The 14,235-nt window shown below is 44.6% G+C and overlaps 1 protein-coding gene across 2 annotated transcripts in view; it reads right to left on the bottom strand.

Annotated features, from left to right (window-relative positions):
- Positions 1-13,020, bottom strand: part of DCAF5 (DDB1 and CUL4 associated factor 5) — a 43,459-nt gene extending 30,439 nt beyond the window's left edge. The window contains exons 1-4 of one of the 2 annotated variants that reach the window (XM_053385089.1): positions 12,362-13,020; positions 3,748-3,891; positions 2,203-2,239; positions 982-1,121 (exon numbers count right to left, since the gene is read on the bottom strand). In XM_053385089.1, the coding sequence (XP_053241064.1) occupies positions 982-1,121; positions 2,203-2,239; positions 3,748-3,891; positions 12,362-12,575 (535 nt within the window). In that variant the 5' untranslated portion in view covers positions 12,576-13,020. Of the gene's footprint in view, positions 1-981; positions 1,122-2,202; positions 2,240-3,747; positions 3,892-10,927; positions 11,256-12,361 lie in introns of those variants that run through there. The other variant, XM_053385096.1, reaches the window with a different exon arrangement.
- Between the last annotated feature and the right edge of the window lie 1,215 nt (positions 13,021-14,235).

Raw genomic sequence — 14,235 nt, 5'->3', positions numbered from 1 at the left:
ACCTCCTAGGTGCGGAAATGCATCCTGAATTTGCACATTGTCTCTGTCTGCAGCATATATAAGAATGATCACTCTCGAAGAAGTTAAATCAGTAGTGATATACTGGGCAAGAGATTTTGGTTATAATATACAGTTTTCTTCATGGGAAAAGTTATGGAAAGAGGATTTGAAGTTTACAGCCTGCTGTTCGCTGAAAGAAAATTATATGAAAATGATGTACTGTTGGTATTTGGCACCTAGTAAAACTGCGTAAATGTTTAGAACCAGTTCAAATGTCTGCTGGAAATGTAAAAGGAAAGAGGGTACATTTTATCACATGTGGTGGTCATGTGGGGTAGTAAAAGCTTTCTGGGAAATGATATATAATGAGCTGAAAAAAATGTTTAAGGTAACTTTCGTTTTAAAAAAACCAGAGGCTTTTTTGTTAGGCATTTTAACTACTAAAAGAAAATAAAAGACTGTTTATGTATGCAACGACAGCAGCAGGATGTTTCTTGTCCAGAGATGGAAAGAAGAAGTACCGACCAGAGAAGAGTGGCAGGCCAAGCTGATGGAATATGCAGAAATAGCTAGACTGATGGGAAAGATGAGAAATCAGGAAGACCAAGTATTCTTAAAAGACTGGAATAACCTTCTAACGTATTTGAGAGACCATTGTAAACAGCTGAAATTATTAGCAGGAATACAATGACACTTTTAAAGTAACATGGATTGTGGATACTATGATTATATAATAGATTACAGTAAAGCATTTCATTATTTATAAAAAAGAAAACATTTCAAAATAGTCCCCCCAACATTCCCAAAATGTTCATTTTTTTCTGTTGGAAAGTTTGAACAATGTCCTCAGAAAAGTGGGGAGAGAGACTAGAAAGGTAGTCTTTCTCCCTCTCCCTGTTTTTTTCTGGACTTTCACATCTCAGGACGAATTCCCTCCAATGAGAGAGCTCACCACCATTCACACTCAGACATAGCCCTCACCTCCCTGCGAAGACTCTCTGATATCCCAAATGAGAACTCTGCCGTCATCAGATGAGCTTGCAAAAACGTTATCATTCACGGGACTCACAGAGAGCCCATACACTGCATCTTCATGGGCAAATACATCCAAGGTTTCACCGCTGAAAAAGACACAGACATCTGTTTTTCGTCTTTCTCATTTAAGGCTAGGCAGGACAGTCTGCCAAGTAGCACTGAAAAATGTTACTTGAAAATATGTAAAGTCCATTATCCTGTATATGAGTAGCAGTAGGTAGAAAATTTAACAGTAGAGATTTGGAGATTGAACAGTGCAATCCTATACATGTCCACTAACATTATCCCAGGTAAATGAGGGAAGGATTGTAGCCTACCCCTGCAATTGTATGCACACTTACTTGGAAGTAAGCCCCATTGAAATAAGCGCAACCTATTGTGCATAGAATTGGGCTTTAAGTTAGCAGGAAATATCAACACACATGGGGGCTGGTATGCAAAGTGAATATTTTTGGTCCTATACACCTGGCAGAACTTATTTCCCCACACCATCCATAAAAATCACTAGTTCTTTAAACTCAGATGTTTTAAAAACTGCTTGTGAATCTGCCCCCAGGGTAGGGAGGGTTAAATATAAAAAAGGAAAGAAAGAAAGCACATACATTAGGATCTCTCCAGATCAGGGTCTTTGGCTATTTTACATTATTTGGGAAGGCTGCAGCTCTAAACCCTTACCTGGAAATAAGCCCCATTGAATTCAACAGGACTTACTTCTGAGTAGACGTGGTTAAGATTCTGCTGTATAACTTAACAAACAAGCCTAATGGCTCTGATGCAGTTTTTCCATAGTATGTTATCTAGTAACCATATCAAGGGGAAAGACAAGAGGAGGAAGATAAAATATCAGGAGGAGAAAGCAGTAAATAGAAGACAAACAAGAATGGGTGTTCGCATAGGCTTTCAGCCAACATGGTCAGAATTAGCCAACATTGTGCCCTCCAGATGCAGCTCAACTGCCAACTCTCATTAGCCTCAGCAAGCATGGCCAATGGTTAGTGATGGCGGGAAATGGACTCCAGCAACATCTGGAGGTCACAATGTTGGCAACCCCTGTATTAGTGAAAATGTCATACAACAACTGGTTAGCATTTAGGAAACACACACACACACACACACACACACACACACACCCCAAGAGTGTTCAGGCATTGCGGGAAACGCATTTACCTGTCAACGTCATGGAGCAACACTTGTTCATCATTACCTAGATGAAGAAACAGAATTTTATAGCATATTAGTAATGAAAATTGAGAAATAATGTGCTTGCAGTTTTCATTTTGGAATAAAAAAAGATGAAGCAAAAGAGATGAGCCTGCTACTTTTTTCTCATGGCAGGACAAGGTGTCCAGGGTAAAATTCCTCCCAATTCCCTGCTTGTTTGACTTGGACATACCCAGTAGCAGAAATGAGAAGACATTTGTCTAGGAGAAGAAGTGCAGGGAGGAAGTGCTTGCTCGCAGTGGTAGACCTGGGGAGGTCTCAAATTTCAGTGGCGCCCTGAAACGTCAGCGCTTCCCCACCTCTTGCACTCCATTCTAAATCATAGTGGCAGCACCCTCCACCCCAGTGCGGCCTCCACCCAAGTGCTCATTCTTCTGACCTCTGCAATATCACCCTCTGCCTGGTTCCAGGGTTAGGTGCTAGTTCCCACTGCGTGGGGGAAAGTGGCTGGGAAATAAGAAGCTCAAGCATTCCCCCAGCCTACTTACCCTCCTGGTCCTGCCAATGCCATCACATTACATGCTAGAGGAAAACACAGGATCAGGACTCCTGTTTGCTGCTCAACATTGGTGTTGCCTGTCTCTGAATCAACAGCCTAACTAAAGGCTGACTAGCCTATGGCATGCCAGCCATATCCAGTCCCACCACCAAGGTTTTTGTGACGGCCCCCAAGACTACTCCTTATTTTTTTTAAACAACTTTTTATCGTTTTTAAAACATTACTGACAGCTCCTGCAGATCCCCAGCATCAAAACCTTCTGTGTGACCTTCCAAGCCCCCTACCACAGTTCTTCTCGCACCCAGTTTGACACTCTGGGAATACCCACTCTGACATGCAGCAGCTCCTAAAGGATTGATGATCATGGGTCATTTCAGCCCCAAACAGGTTAAGCTATCCCAGCCTAGCTGAAGTCACATGATATATTTTTTTTATCCAGCCCAAGCATACGCTAGTTGCCTTTCCTTACCACATCCCCTCTTGCATATTAAGAATGTGATATAGCCCATCCACACAGAATGGATTTAGAGGATAGGACAATCTTGCTGAGCAGAAGAACTTGTTCTTCATCCTTCATCCTTCATCCTCCATCCCATTTGTTCATGCACTCTTCAGTGCCAACCTGTTATGGAGAACTGCACCAGGGGTGGATGGTGGGTGGAGAAATGTCCTGCTGATGTTCTCCTCCTTTAAAATATGGTGGTTATATGTTATCTGAGGCAGGCAGCATATTATACTCCAAGTCACAGGCAGCATCCAGCAGAGTCTCTGAGACTCTCACAGGCTACCTGGGAGGAGGAACACCATTCTCCCCGAACCATAATATTATGCTCAGAAAAGGCAGCATTCTCTCTGCAGGGATTGTTGTTGGGATGCCAAGCCTACACAAGTGAAAGACCAAAAGTATACTGCAAAGAAAATAAATTCACAGAAAGGTCCTGAAACCCTAATTTTCCATTGAAGATGTTCCCCTTGAAGCTTTTCTTCCTTACCTCCAGAAAATACTCTGGTGTTGCCACTATTAAAAGCTAGGCAGAAGATGTTCGAATGGTGTTCCCCTTTCAGCTGAACAGGCTTGACTCTGGAGTGGATGGCTTGTTCCATATGCCACAGTAGAACTCGGCGGTCATCTCCACCTATGTGGGAGAGTGGAGAAAAACAGCACTATAAGCACCTGCACAACTTCTGCTGGAACCAGCATTTACAACATGAAGTCCAAATTACGGAGCCTCTATTGCTGTGGGACTACGAACAGCCCCATTATAAGCAAAATCTCTTAACTGTTGCTCAATGTTTTTCCAGAAAGAAGCTATCATATACTACAATTGCATCATCTGTGATTAGAGACAAGAGTCAACATTACCACATATTGTATTTATTGCATTTATATCCTTCCCTTCCTCCAAGGAGCTCACTATTAACATATATGGTTCCCCTCTCCAAGTCTTTGTCCACAACAGCCCTGTGATGCAGAGTGTAACTGGCTAAAGTCACCCACTGAGCTTCATGGTCATGTAGGGACTTGAACTCCAGCTTCCCCCTTCCAGGTCTAACCACATCATACTAGGAAACACTTTTCAAACATGCGCCATGATTAAGTGAAAAGTTTTTAAGGTAAATTAGCTCCCAAAACAATTAAATCATGGATATCTGCAATGTGCTCAATGGAAGAAACAAAAGCCTACAAAATCCTCTGACAACCTCAGGCTACAATTTGAGGAGACTTGAGAAAATTAAGGTTTTACTACTGGGCTTGTACTTAATCTCCAATCTTGCCCTTTTAAGTAGACTTGTTATGAACTGAATATACTTGGATGTGTTTACATAGCTTGCCAGAATAATAAATCCAAGCAGCAAGTCCAAGGATATACTTGTGAACACATCTCATCTATTTACAGGCATAATTGTAACTCCTAACAGTGCTTCCAAAGATGTCCCCAAAGATGGAGTGTTTGGAAGTGAGCACTACAGGTCTATTTCAGCTTTTGGACATAGTTATAGCCCTAGTGTATCAACAACTGTTTGCCACAAGTCTATCTACTTGCACAAGTGAAGTAATAGTACCACTCTATTCTGCCTTGGTCAGACCCCACCTGGAGTACTGTGTCCAGCTCTGGGCACCACAGTTTAAGAAGGATATCGACAAAGATGACAAAGGGTCTAGAAGCCAAGTCACCCCCATCGTTCAGCCCAGACACTAAGATCCAGCACCAAGGGCCTTCTGGCGGTTCCCACACTGTGAGAAGTGAAGCTACAGGGAACCAGGCGGAGGACCTTCCCAGCAGTGGTGCCCACCCTGTGGAATGCCCTTGAGGTTGCCCCAGCTACTCTGGGTGGCTTCCAGCATATATAAAAACATAGTAAAACATTAATAAGCTTCCCTATATAGGGCTGCCTTCAGATGTTTCCTCAAGGGACTCTCCTTTATTGGAGGTTTTCAGAGAGATTAGATTACCATCTGTCAGGGATTCTTTACTTGTGATTCCTGCCTAGCAGGGGCTTGGGTTAGAGAACCCTTAGGATCCCTTCCAACTCTAAAATTCTATGATTCTAGGTTGGCCATGTGTCCTACTGTACAGAGGACAATGTACTGAACTGTAAGTTACACGTATGACTGCTGGACAGAAGTCATGGGTGTGACCTTGGTGCACTGTTCTTCAAGGAATAGCTGTGTTGAAGAATTTGAGAGAGGCAGAGAGACTGGTGACCAAGGCCATTCGGGTGCCTTACCAGAGCCTGGACAGACTGAAAATGGTCCATATAATCCAGGGGTCAGCAAACATTTTTAGCCGCAGGCCAGTCCACTGTCCCTCAGACCTTGTGATGGGCTGGAGAAGCGGTACCGGGGAAGGGGGAGCTGGAAGAAGAGGTGAGGGGAGCAAGTAGTCGTCCTCCCCACCCCCACCCGCTGCGCTTACCTTCCCAGGGGTCCACCACCGCTGCTGCTGCTTCTTGTGGGTAGACAGAGGGAGCTCATCCGCTCCGCTCTCTGGCCCACAGGAGCACCAGGGCATCAGTGGCGGAGGGAAGATGAGTGGCGTGAAAGGGCTGGCTCCAGAGAGGAGCTGCTTAAAATGGCGCTCAGCCAGCCCAGCCCCCTTCCTCCTCTAGGCAGGGCGGGGAGAAGCCAGGAGGAAGGAGGGAGGAGGCGGCACAGCGGTGTGTGTGAGGGGGGGGGGAAATGGCACAGCCCAAACGAACAGAATCCTCACGCAGATCCACGAACAGTCTGCAGGCCAGATCCTGAAGGCAATTGGGCCTGATCTGGCCCACAGACCTTAGTTTGCCAACCCCTGATATAATCTACTTCTTCCAAGCACGCTTATAGCTGAACTGCCATGATGATCCTGAGCACCTTGCCTAACAAGGGACAACTAACAACTGGGTGATGGTTGCTTAACACTTCTGGGTCCAAGGAGGTCCTCTTAAGGTGGCACCCCAATGCCTATCTAAGGGTGGTACCTCCTGCACCTGTACTGAGGCATTCACTACTCTCTGCACCCACTGAGGTAACCTCCTCTGGCTCACCTGTATGAAATGCACTGGAAATATATTCCTCAGGAAAGATGTTAACATTGCACATAGAAATCAAGGGAGATTTCAAGATTTTTAGGTAGATAGGATTGAGCATTAGTTTGTCCGCTCTACCTCCCACCCCACCCCCCAAAAATCCCAAACACATCCCAGTTAGGATTCAGAATGCTCAGTGGACACAAAATGCTGACTTCCTGTTGCCGAGGGGGCTGGACAAGGGGTGAGGGGGAACAGAATGGAGTGGAGTGGAGTGGCTGGACCTCTGAACAGAAGCAGCCCATGCTGCAACATTTCATTGTAGGGCCCCACTTATAATTCTTATATTCTTCATATGGAATTGGGCTGTCATTCCTTCTGTGAAAGGGAGCTGCTCTAGGAAAGGAGTGATAATTTTTCACACAGAAAAACAGTTCAGATATGAGGCTATTTGTACATCTTTCAAGATCAATATTGTGCCGAATTTCTCAGGAAGAACTCAGGACTTTTGTGGATTGATCTACAAAAGGCAGATAGGAGAATGAGTTAAGAATAGTAGAACCTGGAGATAGTCCAAATTTGAGAGAGAGAGAGAATGGGAAGGGTGGGGAAATCAAGAGAGCAAGATAAGTGTTTTGAAGAAAGATGTTGCTGGGGTGGAAAGAGAAAACAACAACTGTTTGATGTGGTCAAACCAGCTGCAGATAATTCTAGCAGAAGAATTCTGGGTTCAATTAAGAAGGTAAAGATTGGAATAGAAAAGACAAGTAAAAAGATAACAGTTAACATGAGAAGCCTAAGCACATTCTGTTCATTAAAATACGTTGCTACACTTTTCATTAAGAATTTGTCTATATCAAGTAAAGAACTAACTGATTTACACTCTAATAAAATTAATAGCTCCAAATAAATAAAATTCACTTTTGAATATTAGTACCATCTCCTTTTCATTTCTAAATAATATAGACTGCTGCAAATTTACCAATGGTTGTCATATTTGAAACCTGCTCATGTTTCACAGATGGGAGAGTTATAACCAGAATATTACTTTAAGGTAAATATTCTAAGGTGTGCTTTTAAGGATGCATTGAATCAAGCCCTAGAAGTAGTCTAACCCTTTTATTTCATTCAGGATAAAGGAAATCTATTCACTTTAAAAGAGCCTAGTAACAAGTTTAGGAAGTGAGCAACTTTTCTGTCAAGTAGACAAAAGAGAGACACCATGTGGAATAATGGCTCATGCGTGACTAGGATGGAGCAGACTTAAGTTCAAATCCCTACTTGGCCATGAAACTTATTGGGGCAGTCAAATACACCCAGGCCAACCTACCTCACAGGCCAGTTAAGGAAGATAAAATGGAAAGAAGGAAAACTATGCTGGCAGAAGCTGTACTGGCAACCCCCCCCCCAAAAAAAAATCACTTTACTGCAGAGAAAGCCTGTGTTTGATCTCACTGCAACAGTGGCATTGCGTCACCAAACACATATACATCATACACTCCATAGCCCAATAGGTGATTTTTGCACCCTGCTCTGCGCTCCTGGCAGGGGCCAGTTTCATCAACCCCTAGATACACCTCTGCATGCTCACCACTCTGAACTCCTTAGAAGAAAGGTGGATTCAAATGTAGTAGAACAGCAGCAGTCAACAGACATTAAACATCAAGGAAAAACAAAGTTACCAAAGGAGAGCAAGATGGCAGCTGGGGAACCAAAGGTAACTAAAGATACAGGCCAGGAAAAAGTAGGCTTTGAGGAGGTATTTAAGAAGGACAAAGCGGTATGCCAGGAGGGACAGAACACCCCCCCCCAAACATCCATGGGTGGGCAGCAGGAGAGAATGAGTGCAATGATTGGAGAGGGCAAACTGGAGGTTTTTAGACAATTGGTAAGAGTTGAATAACGAGGGTCAGGTGCAGGGATATCACCTGAACTAAGGCAGGAGATGGAGCAAGGCTACAGAAACATCTGAAGTTAAAGGCTTTGTACTAGATATGCGAGAACCAGGATGGGGATTTCAAGTGAGTTGCCTCATGGTCCGACAACTGTGGAGGAGGACAAGGGTCCAATACATTTACTAGCTGGGCAGTTCAGAGAGTGTCTGCAAGTGAAACATCCTGTCATATTTGTACAGGGGGAAAAGGCTATACCTGCCAACAGTCCTCTTCTATGCAACAAATATTCCAAGTACCATAATCTTGTGCATCTGGTCTCTAAATAAGATGTGTGTTTTCCTATATATTTCAACCTAATCATCCAAACTGCAGCCATACTCTTTTCAATGGAGAGCTCATTCTTTCCTTCGCTGCTATAGTGCTTAAGTTTCAAAAACCTTACAAGTCCACATTTTTTGGAGACACTTCTAGAACAAGTGAATGTTTGAAGCCAAAACCCAGTATTTGTTACAGTTCTGTATGTAACATTCAAATATGCTCAAAAGTGTATGCTGCTAGTATGTTTTAATATCGATACTGATAAATCATTGAGAAATAAATTATTAAAATATTAAATATTAAATAGTCTTATTTCTGCTATAGAGAGGGGAAAGGGTTTGCAACCAAGGCTAGTTTTATGCACTCTCCTGTCCTGAAAAATCATAATCCCACAATCTATTAACCCTCTTCATTCACATACTGCATAGTACTCCATCCACCCCAGTTTTGGGAGCTGCAGCTGATGGAACCTGCAATTACCTAAATATGATTACTATGTATTACTTAGTTAATCACAACAAAGCGGACTTTGAATAATACTGAAAATAGACCAAGAGTAGTTTAGGATTATTGCCTCTTATTGGTATATTAGCTTGTGTTTAAAAGTTGGTGAACCAATAATCAGGGACTAAAAACAAGATTCTAAAGGGTTAATCATATTGCACATCAAACAGCAGCTTTCATCCACACACCAAGGCTGGTTTTTTTTTAGTGGGGGCGGGGCGGGGATGTAGACAACTTCCAGCATGAAACTGCTGTTTCTTTAAATATAGATCACACATCTGAAGTAGTGAGGGCTCACTTGAAATCTCTATTAACATGTCTTCTAAACTTGGAGCTTCCACAATAATGATGGGCCTTGAACTTGTTTATTTCTGAAAGCACTTTAGCTCTGGCATGTTAGTAGAATATGGAATACCCTGAGATGTAGTAAAGCAATAAAGATGTCATTTTCCTCAAAACAATGAGTTTTGTGTTTTTCCACTTTAAAACCTCTCACGCTTCACAAAAACTGTTCCTTCCTAGCACCCACACTGTGTCTTTTACCATATGCAAATTTAAGTCACTTGAAAGTGAGACAAAATGAAAATTAGCTATTTTTTTTAATCTGTTCACCTTAAAGCCCAGTTAAATCAAATGGAACATAATTATTGCTAGAACAGTAATAGCAGAAATACCCTTTGATATTGAGAGAGATTACCTTCCAAGCAGAGGACTATAAAGGGCTAAGCTATGGACTCAGTAGACAGCCTCAGGCAAATAATTTGTGCTAGTTTCCATTTCATATCTGAGAAGTGGAATCAGTGACCCTATCACAGCATGTTATGAGTGCATTGAAATATATTTAGGAAAAGGGCCACAGCTCCATAGTACAGAACACACTTTGCATGTAGAACGTCCCAGCTTAAATTTCTGGATTCTCCAGGCAGGGCTGGAAAAGACTTTTGCTGGAAACCCAGGAAAACTGCTACCATTCAGCGTTGATGGCTCTGAGCAATATGGACCAATGGTCCGACTCACTGTAAGGCAGCTTCCTATATTTCCTTTATTATGCCACTATTCAGGATCTCAAAGCAATTGATAATATATACAAATACAACATTCAAAATCAGCAGTCATACACTAAAATAGATTATCCACTCATTATAATAGATGAATACTCCTCCCCTACCCACTACATAAGCACACTCCCTAAAAATACTCAGGCAGAATGCCCGCAGGAGCTATAATTATGTTAGCATTCAAGTACCTGGTCCAAAAAAATATTAGTGCCAGGCAAGCCTTCCCGAGGAGAGCAGTTCACAAATGGGTGGGGGCATCCCTGAAAACACCCATGCTCTTGCTGCCGTCCTCCATACAAAGAGCCTCCGATGATGATCTTAGGATCTGGGGAAGCTCATATAGGAAGAGGCCATCTGCAAGCTGTTGGGGTTCTGAGCTGTGTAAGGCTTTATAGGTTAAAACCAGTCCTTTGAACTGGGCTTGGAAACAAACTTGGAGCCAACGCAGCTAGGCCAGATCTGGTGTTTTATGTCCAGATCACTGGTTAACGTTCTGCAAAAGCTGCAGTTTCCAAACAACCTGCAAAGGCAGCTCAATTTATAAAAAGAGTAATGTAACCTAGAGATTACAGGAGCATAGGCTACTGATGCCAGGCTATGCCCATCCAGATGAGGCCAAAGCTTATATAAGGCACTTCTAGCCAGAGAGGCTTCTTGTCCCTCCAAAATGATTATAGAATTTAAAAGTAAAATGCCAAAACCCTTATTTGTGCTTATCTCAAATTAAAGGCAGTAGAAAGAGCAAGGTCCCCCTTTGCCTCAGTTTCCCTTTCTTCCTTTTGAATAAAGGGTTTGCTGTGTCAGAATTGCTTTCAGACTGCAGATGCAACAAGCCTTCAGAGTGGAAAAAGAGGGAAAGGGCTCCTTTAACATTGATTATTAGTTACCCATTAAACAGGCTTCAGCCACTGGGCCACTTTCCAAGCCGGGATAGGTTAAAGAGAGAAGGCACTCGAGTGGATGAAGCCGCCAAGTGTGAGATTATAAATGGTGTAGAGAACCATTTGGTGGTAGTTATTCCGGATTAAGCATCCTTGTGCATCATGACTCTCCTATCCGTGGCCTACGTTTCCTCCTCGAGGAGAGGGAGGTGCAGGCGAGGGCTGCCTCCCTTTGGCCACCTGTCAAGACACCCCCAGCCACGGCTGCCAGAGAGGGAAACCCCGACTCCGAAACACACACACGGGAGAGACACTTCGCAAGGGCTGCGATGTGCCACTCGCGTGTCGCCCTCCCCTCCCTGCATCGATTCCCAGGCCTGTCGCTATGAGGAGCTCAAGGAGAGCGAGGCCTGCAGCTCCCACTCAAGCCCCGGCCTGGAGTTAGCCATTTCCTCTCAGAGCGAGGAGCGGCGGCTATAGCGGGGCAGGCGGGAGAAGGAGACGGATCTGGCCCACCTCCCGGGGGTCTGCCCCTGATGCCAGGCGCAGATAGGGGGCGGCAGGCCGAAGGGGTTATTATTCCCTGGGCCCCGTCCTGAAGGGGCGCCTCCCTACGCCCCCCTCACACACCGGGCGCAGCTCTCGCGTCAACTCCGAGGCTCCTCGACACCTGACAGCAGATCCCCTTCCCCATAAGGAAGCCCCCCCCCAACACACTCTTCCCCAGTTAAATTATAACCGGGGGGGGGGAATACGAAACGAGTGCACTACCTCTTTCAAGAAAGGCGCTGCGCAAAATAAAATCACCCCGCAGTTTTAAAATAAACAAGTGCCCCCCCGCAGTGCTGCCCCCTCCCTGAATTAGCCAGCTGCCTTCAAAACCACACACGCCCCATTAAGTGGAGGGGGGGAAACAACGGATCCTTCCGGATCCGGCCACAAAAACCGACCCCGGTCTCCATTTGGGATATGTTGCGTCTCTCGTTATTTACTTTTGTCATTTGCCCCTGGGATTCCTTCGGGTCTTTATCCATTTTGTTCCCAATCACCCCCGACACTAGGAGGACTAGGCAGCCAGTTATTAATATACATCGGCTTTTATCTCTCTCTTTAAAAAAAAACCTATCAAGCCTCGCAGAGTAGCCGACACTTTCTGATTGGGAAGACGAAACTTCCACTCCCACAAACCAGACCGCCACCATAAACATGACTTGGGGTGGGGAACAAAAACAACCCCCCCAAAAAACCTGTCAACCATTTTAGATCTCTATTTGGGAAACATCGGGGGTGTTTGTGTGTATAGGAGGGAGAATACGCCTCTCAACGCCGCTATGGTCGCCTTCCGATGCGGGCTCGGGGATGCGGGCGGGGTGGGGGGTGGGGGAGAGAAGAGAAGAAGAAAATAAAAATTGGGGAGGGAGGGGGGAGGGGTTGCATTACCTGAGACCAGCCACTGGCCTCCATTGTTGGAGAATTCAATGGCATTGACACAGCCGAAGTGGCCCAGGAGATCCTTCTTGTAGAGGTTTCTACAGCCTCGCAGGCGTCTCCTCTGAAAGTCCTGGGTGAGCAGAGGGTCTCCCTGCAAGCCCCTCTGGGACAAGAAGCCCACCACTGACCTCATGTTGCCCCCCAGATCAGCTCGCCTTCTCATGCTGCTGCTGCTGATCCCCCACCACCCCCTCGCTTGCTCGGCTGGCTCACTCCCTCTGCCTTCTCCCCGCCTCCCCCCCTCCTTCTTGTTATGGTTATGATGATTTTTCTTTAGCCAGCCATAGCAGGGGAGAGGTGTTAGACACTCCGTTGCTTCCTGATCCCCTTTAAACTCCTCCCCTGCCTCGTAGCGGCGGCGGCGGCGGCGGCGGTAGCAGCTGATCCACAGCTGCAGCCCCTTTCCTAATGCGATTCCTCGGCCGGCTGCTGCCCTGGACTGAACGTTGATCGGGGGTGTCAGTGGCTTTGGAGGTTTGGACTGTGGCTCTTGTCTCACTTGCCCCCGATCCCAGGCGGAGCCCCCAAACCCCCGCTTTTTAAATAAAGATAAGATATTTACGCTGCCTAACTTCTTATATCAGTCGCCTTCCCCTCCCCACAAGAACAATCTGCGGAAGTACCGGTACATCCCTCTCCCGCTAGGGATCAACGTGTTATTGGATCCACTTTTATTTTAAGGGGCTGCAACAGCGGGAAGGCGCTAGATCGCGCTTGGGTGGGGCCAGAGGAGGGAGAAGGAGATGGGGGCGGCGACGACGACGGTGAACCTGGAACTGCCGATGCACCTCCCTCGGGCCCTTCCTCATAATAATTTAAAGCAACACTTAATTATGAAGTTGGACAGACGTAATAAGAGGCAGCCAGGTTCAAACTCCCTGCTGGAGTTTGATCTCTCTACCGTCACCAAAGCCCATCCGAGGACTGAAATCGGAAATAAGATTGATTTGCTGTGCCAACATTAGCCTCTTCTCCCTGAGCCTTATTAGAAATGAGGTGGAAGAAACTTTGGGGAAAGAGTGTGCTTCCCGGATTTTCTGGTTTCTTTCTAATCCATCTCTTGAGACAGTTGCTAGCATTTAATATATTCCCCGTAGATAAAATGGAAACATGATAAGTTTGTTTTGGATCACCAAAGGATCTTCTTAAAATCTCCAGTATTTCATCTGTTCAAAGGGCTTCTTAGAAATTGATTCAGACAAAGCAGATTCGAAGAGAAAGGGGTCAATGGGGAACACGTTTTGAAGGCATTAGCTAGAAAGAACAATAAATGAAGACAAGTTTGACATAGGAACTAATCTAAAGTGTACATAACTCTTCTTTCTTAAGCGGTATAGTCAAGGAATGCCACTGGTTTTGTAGAACAGTGGATTTATTTATCAATTCAATTTTAGAGAAGATTAAAAATGGATTTATGTAGAATGTGCATTTTAATTGTGAATTATGATAAAATTTTAAATATTTTTAGAGGGGTGACTGGGTTAGTGTATTGCAGCAAAAAAACCAACATATGTGTAACTGAGAATCACACTACACGTATCAGATGAAGTGGACCCAAGTCCATGAAAGTTTATAACATAGTAAAAATTTAAAAGACTCATTCTGGATCAGATCAAAGACCATTCTAGTACTGTACAGCGTCCTGTTTCTCCCACAAGGCAACAAGTAAGACATAACAATAGCAGTCTCCTGGTTGTGTTCCTCAGCAACTTGCATACCACCTCTGATGCTTGAAGGTACTATAGAACCATTATTATTATTATTATTATTATTATTATTATTATTATTATTATTTACCCAACTTTTATCCTTGACAGGGACTC

The sequence above is a fragment of the Podarcis raffonei genome, chromosome 1 (genome assembly GCF_027172205.1).
Source record: "Podarcis raffonei isolate rPodRaf1 chromosome 1, rPodRaf1.pri, whole genome shotgun sequence".
In the NCBI taxonomy this organism is placed as follows: Eukaryota; Metazoa; Chordata; class Lepidosauria; order Squamata; family Lacertidae; genus Podarcis; species Podarcis raffonei.
Note: the sequence above shows the minus strand (reverse complement) of the source record. Positions and strands in the feature narration are given on the sequence as shown.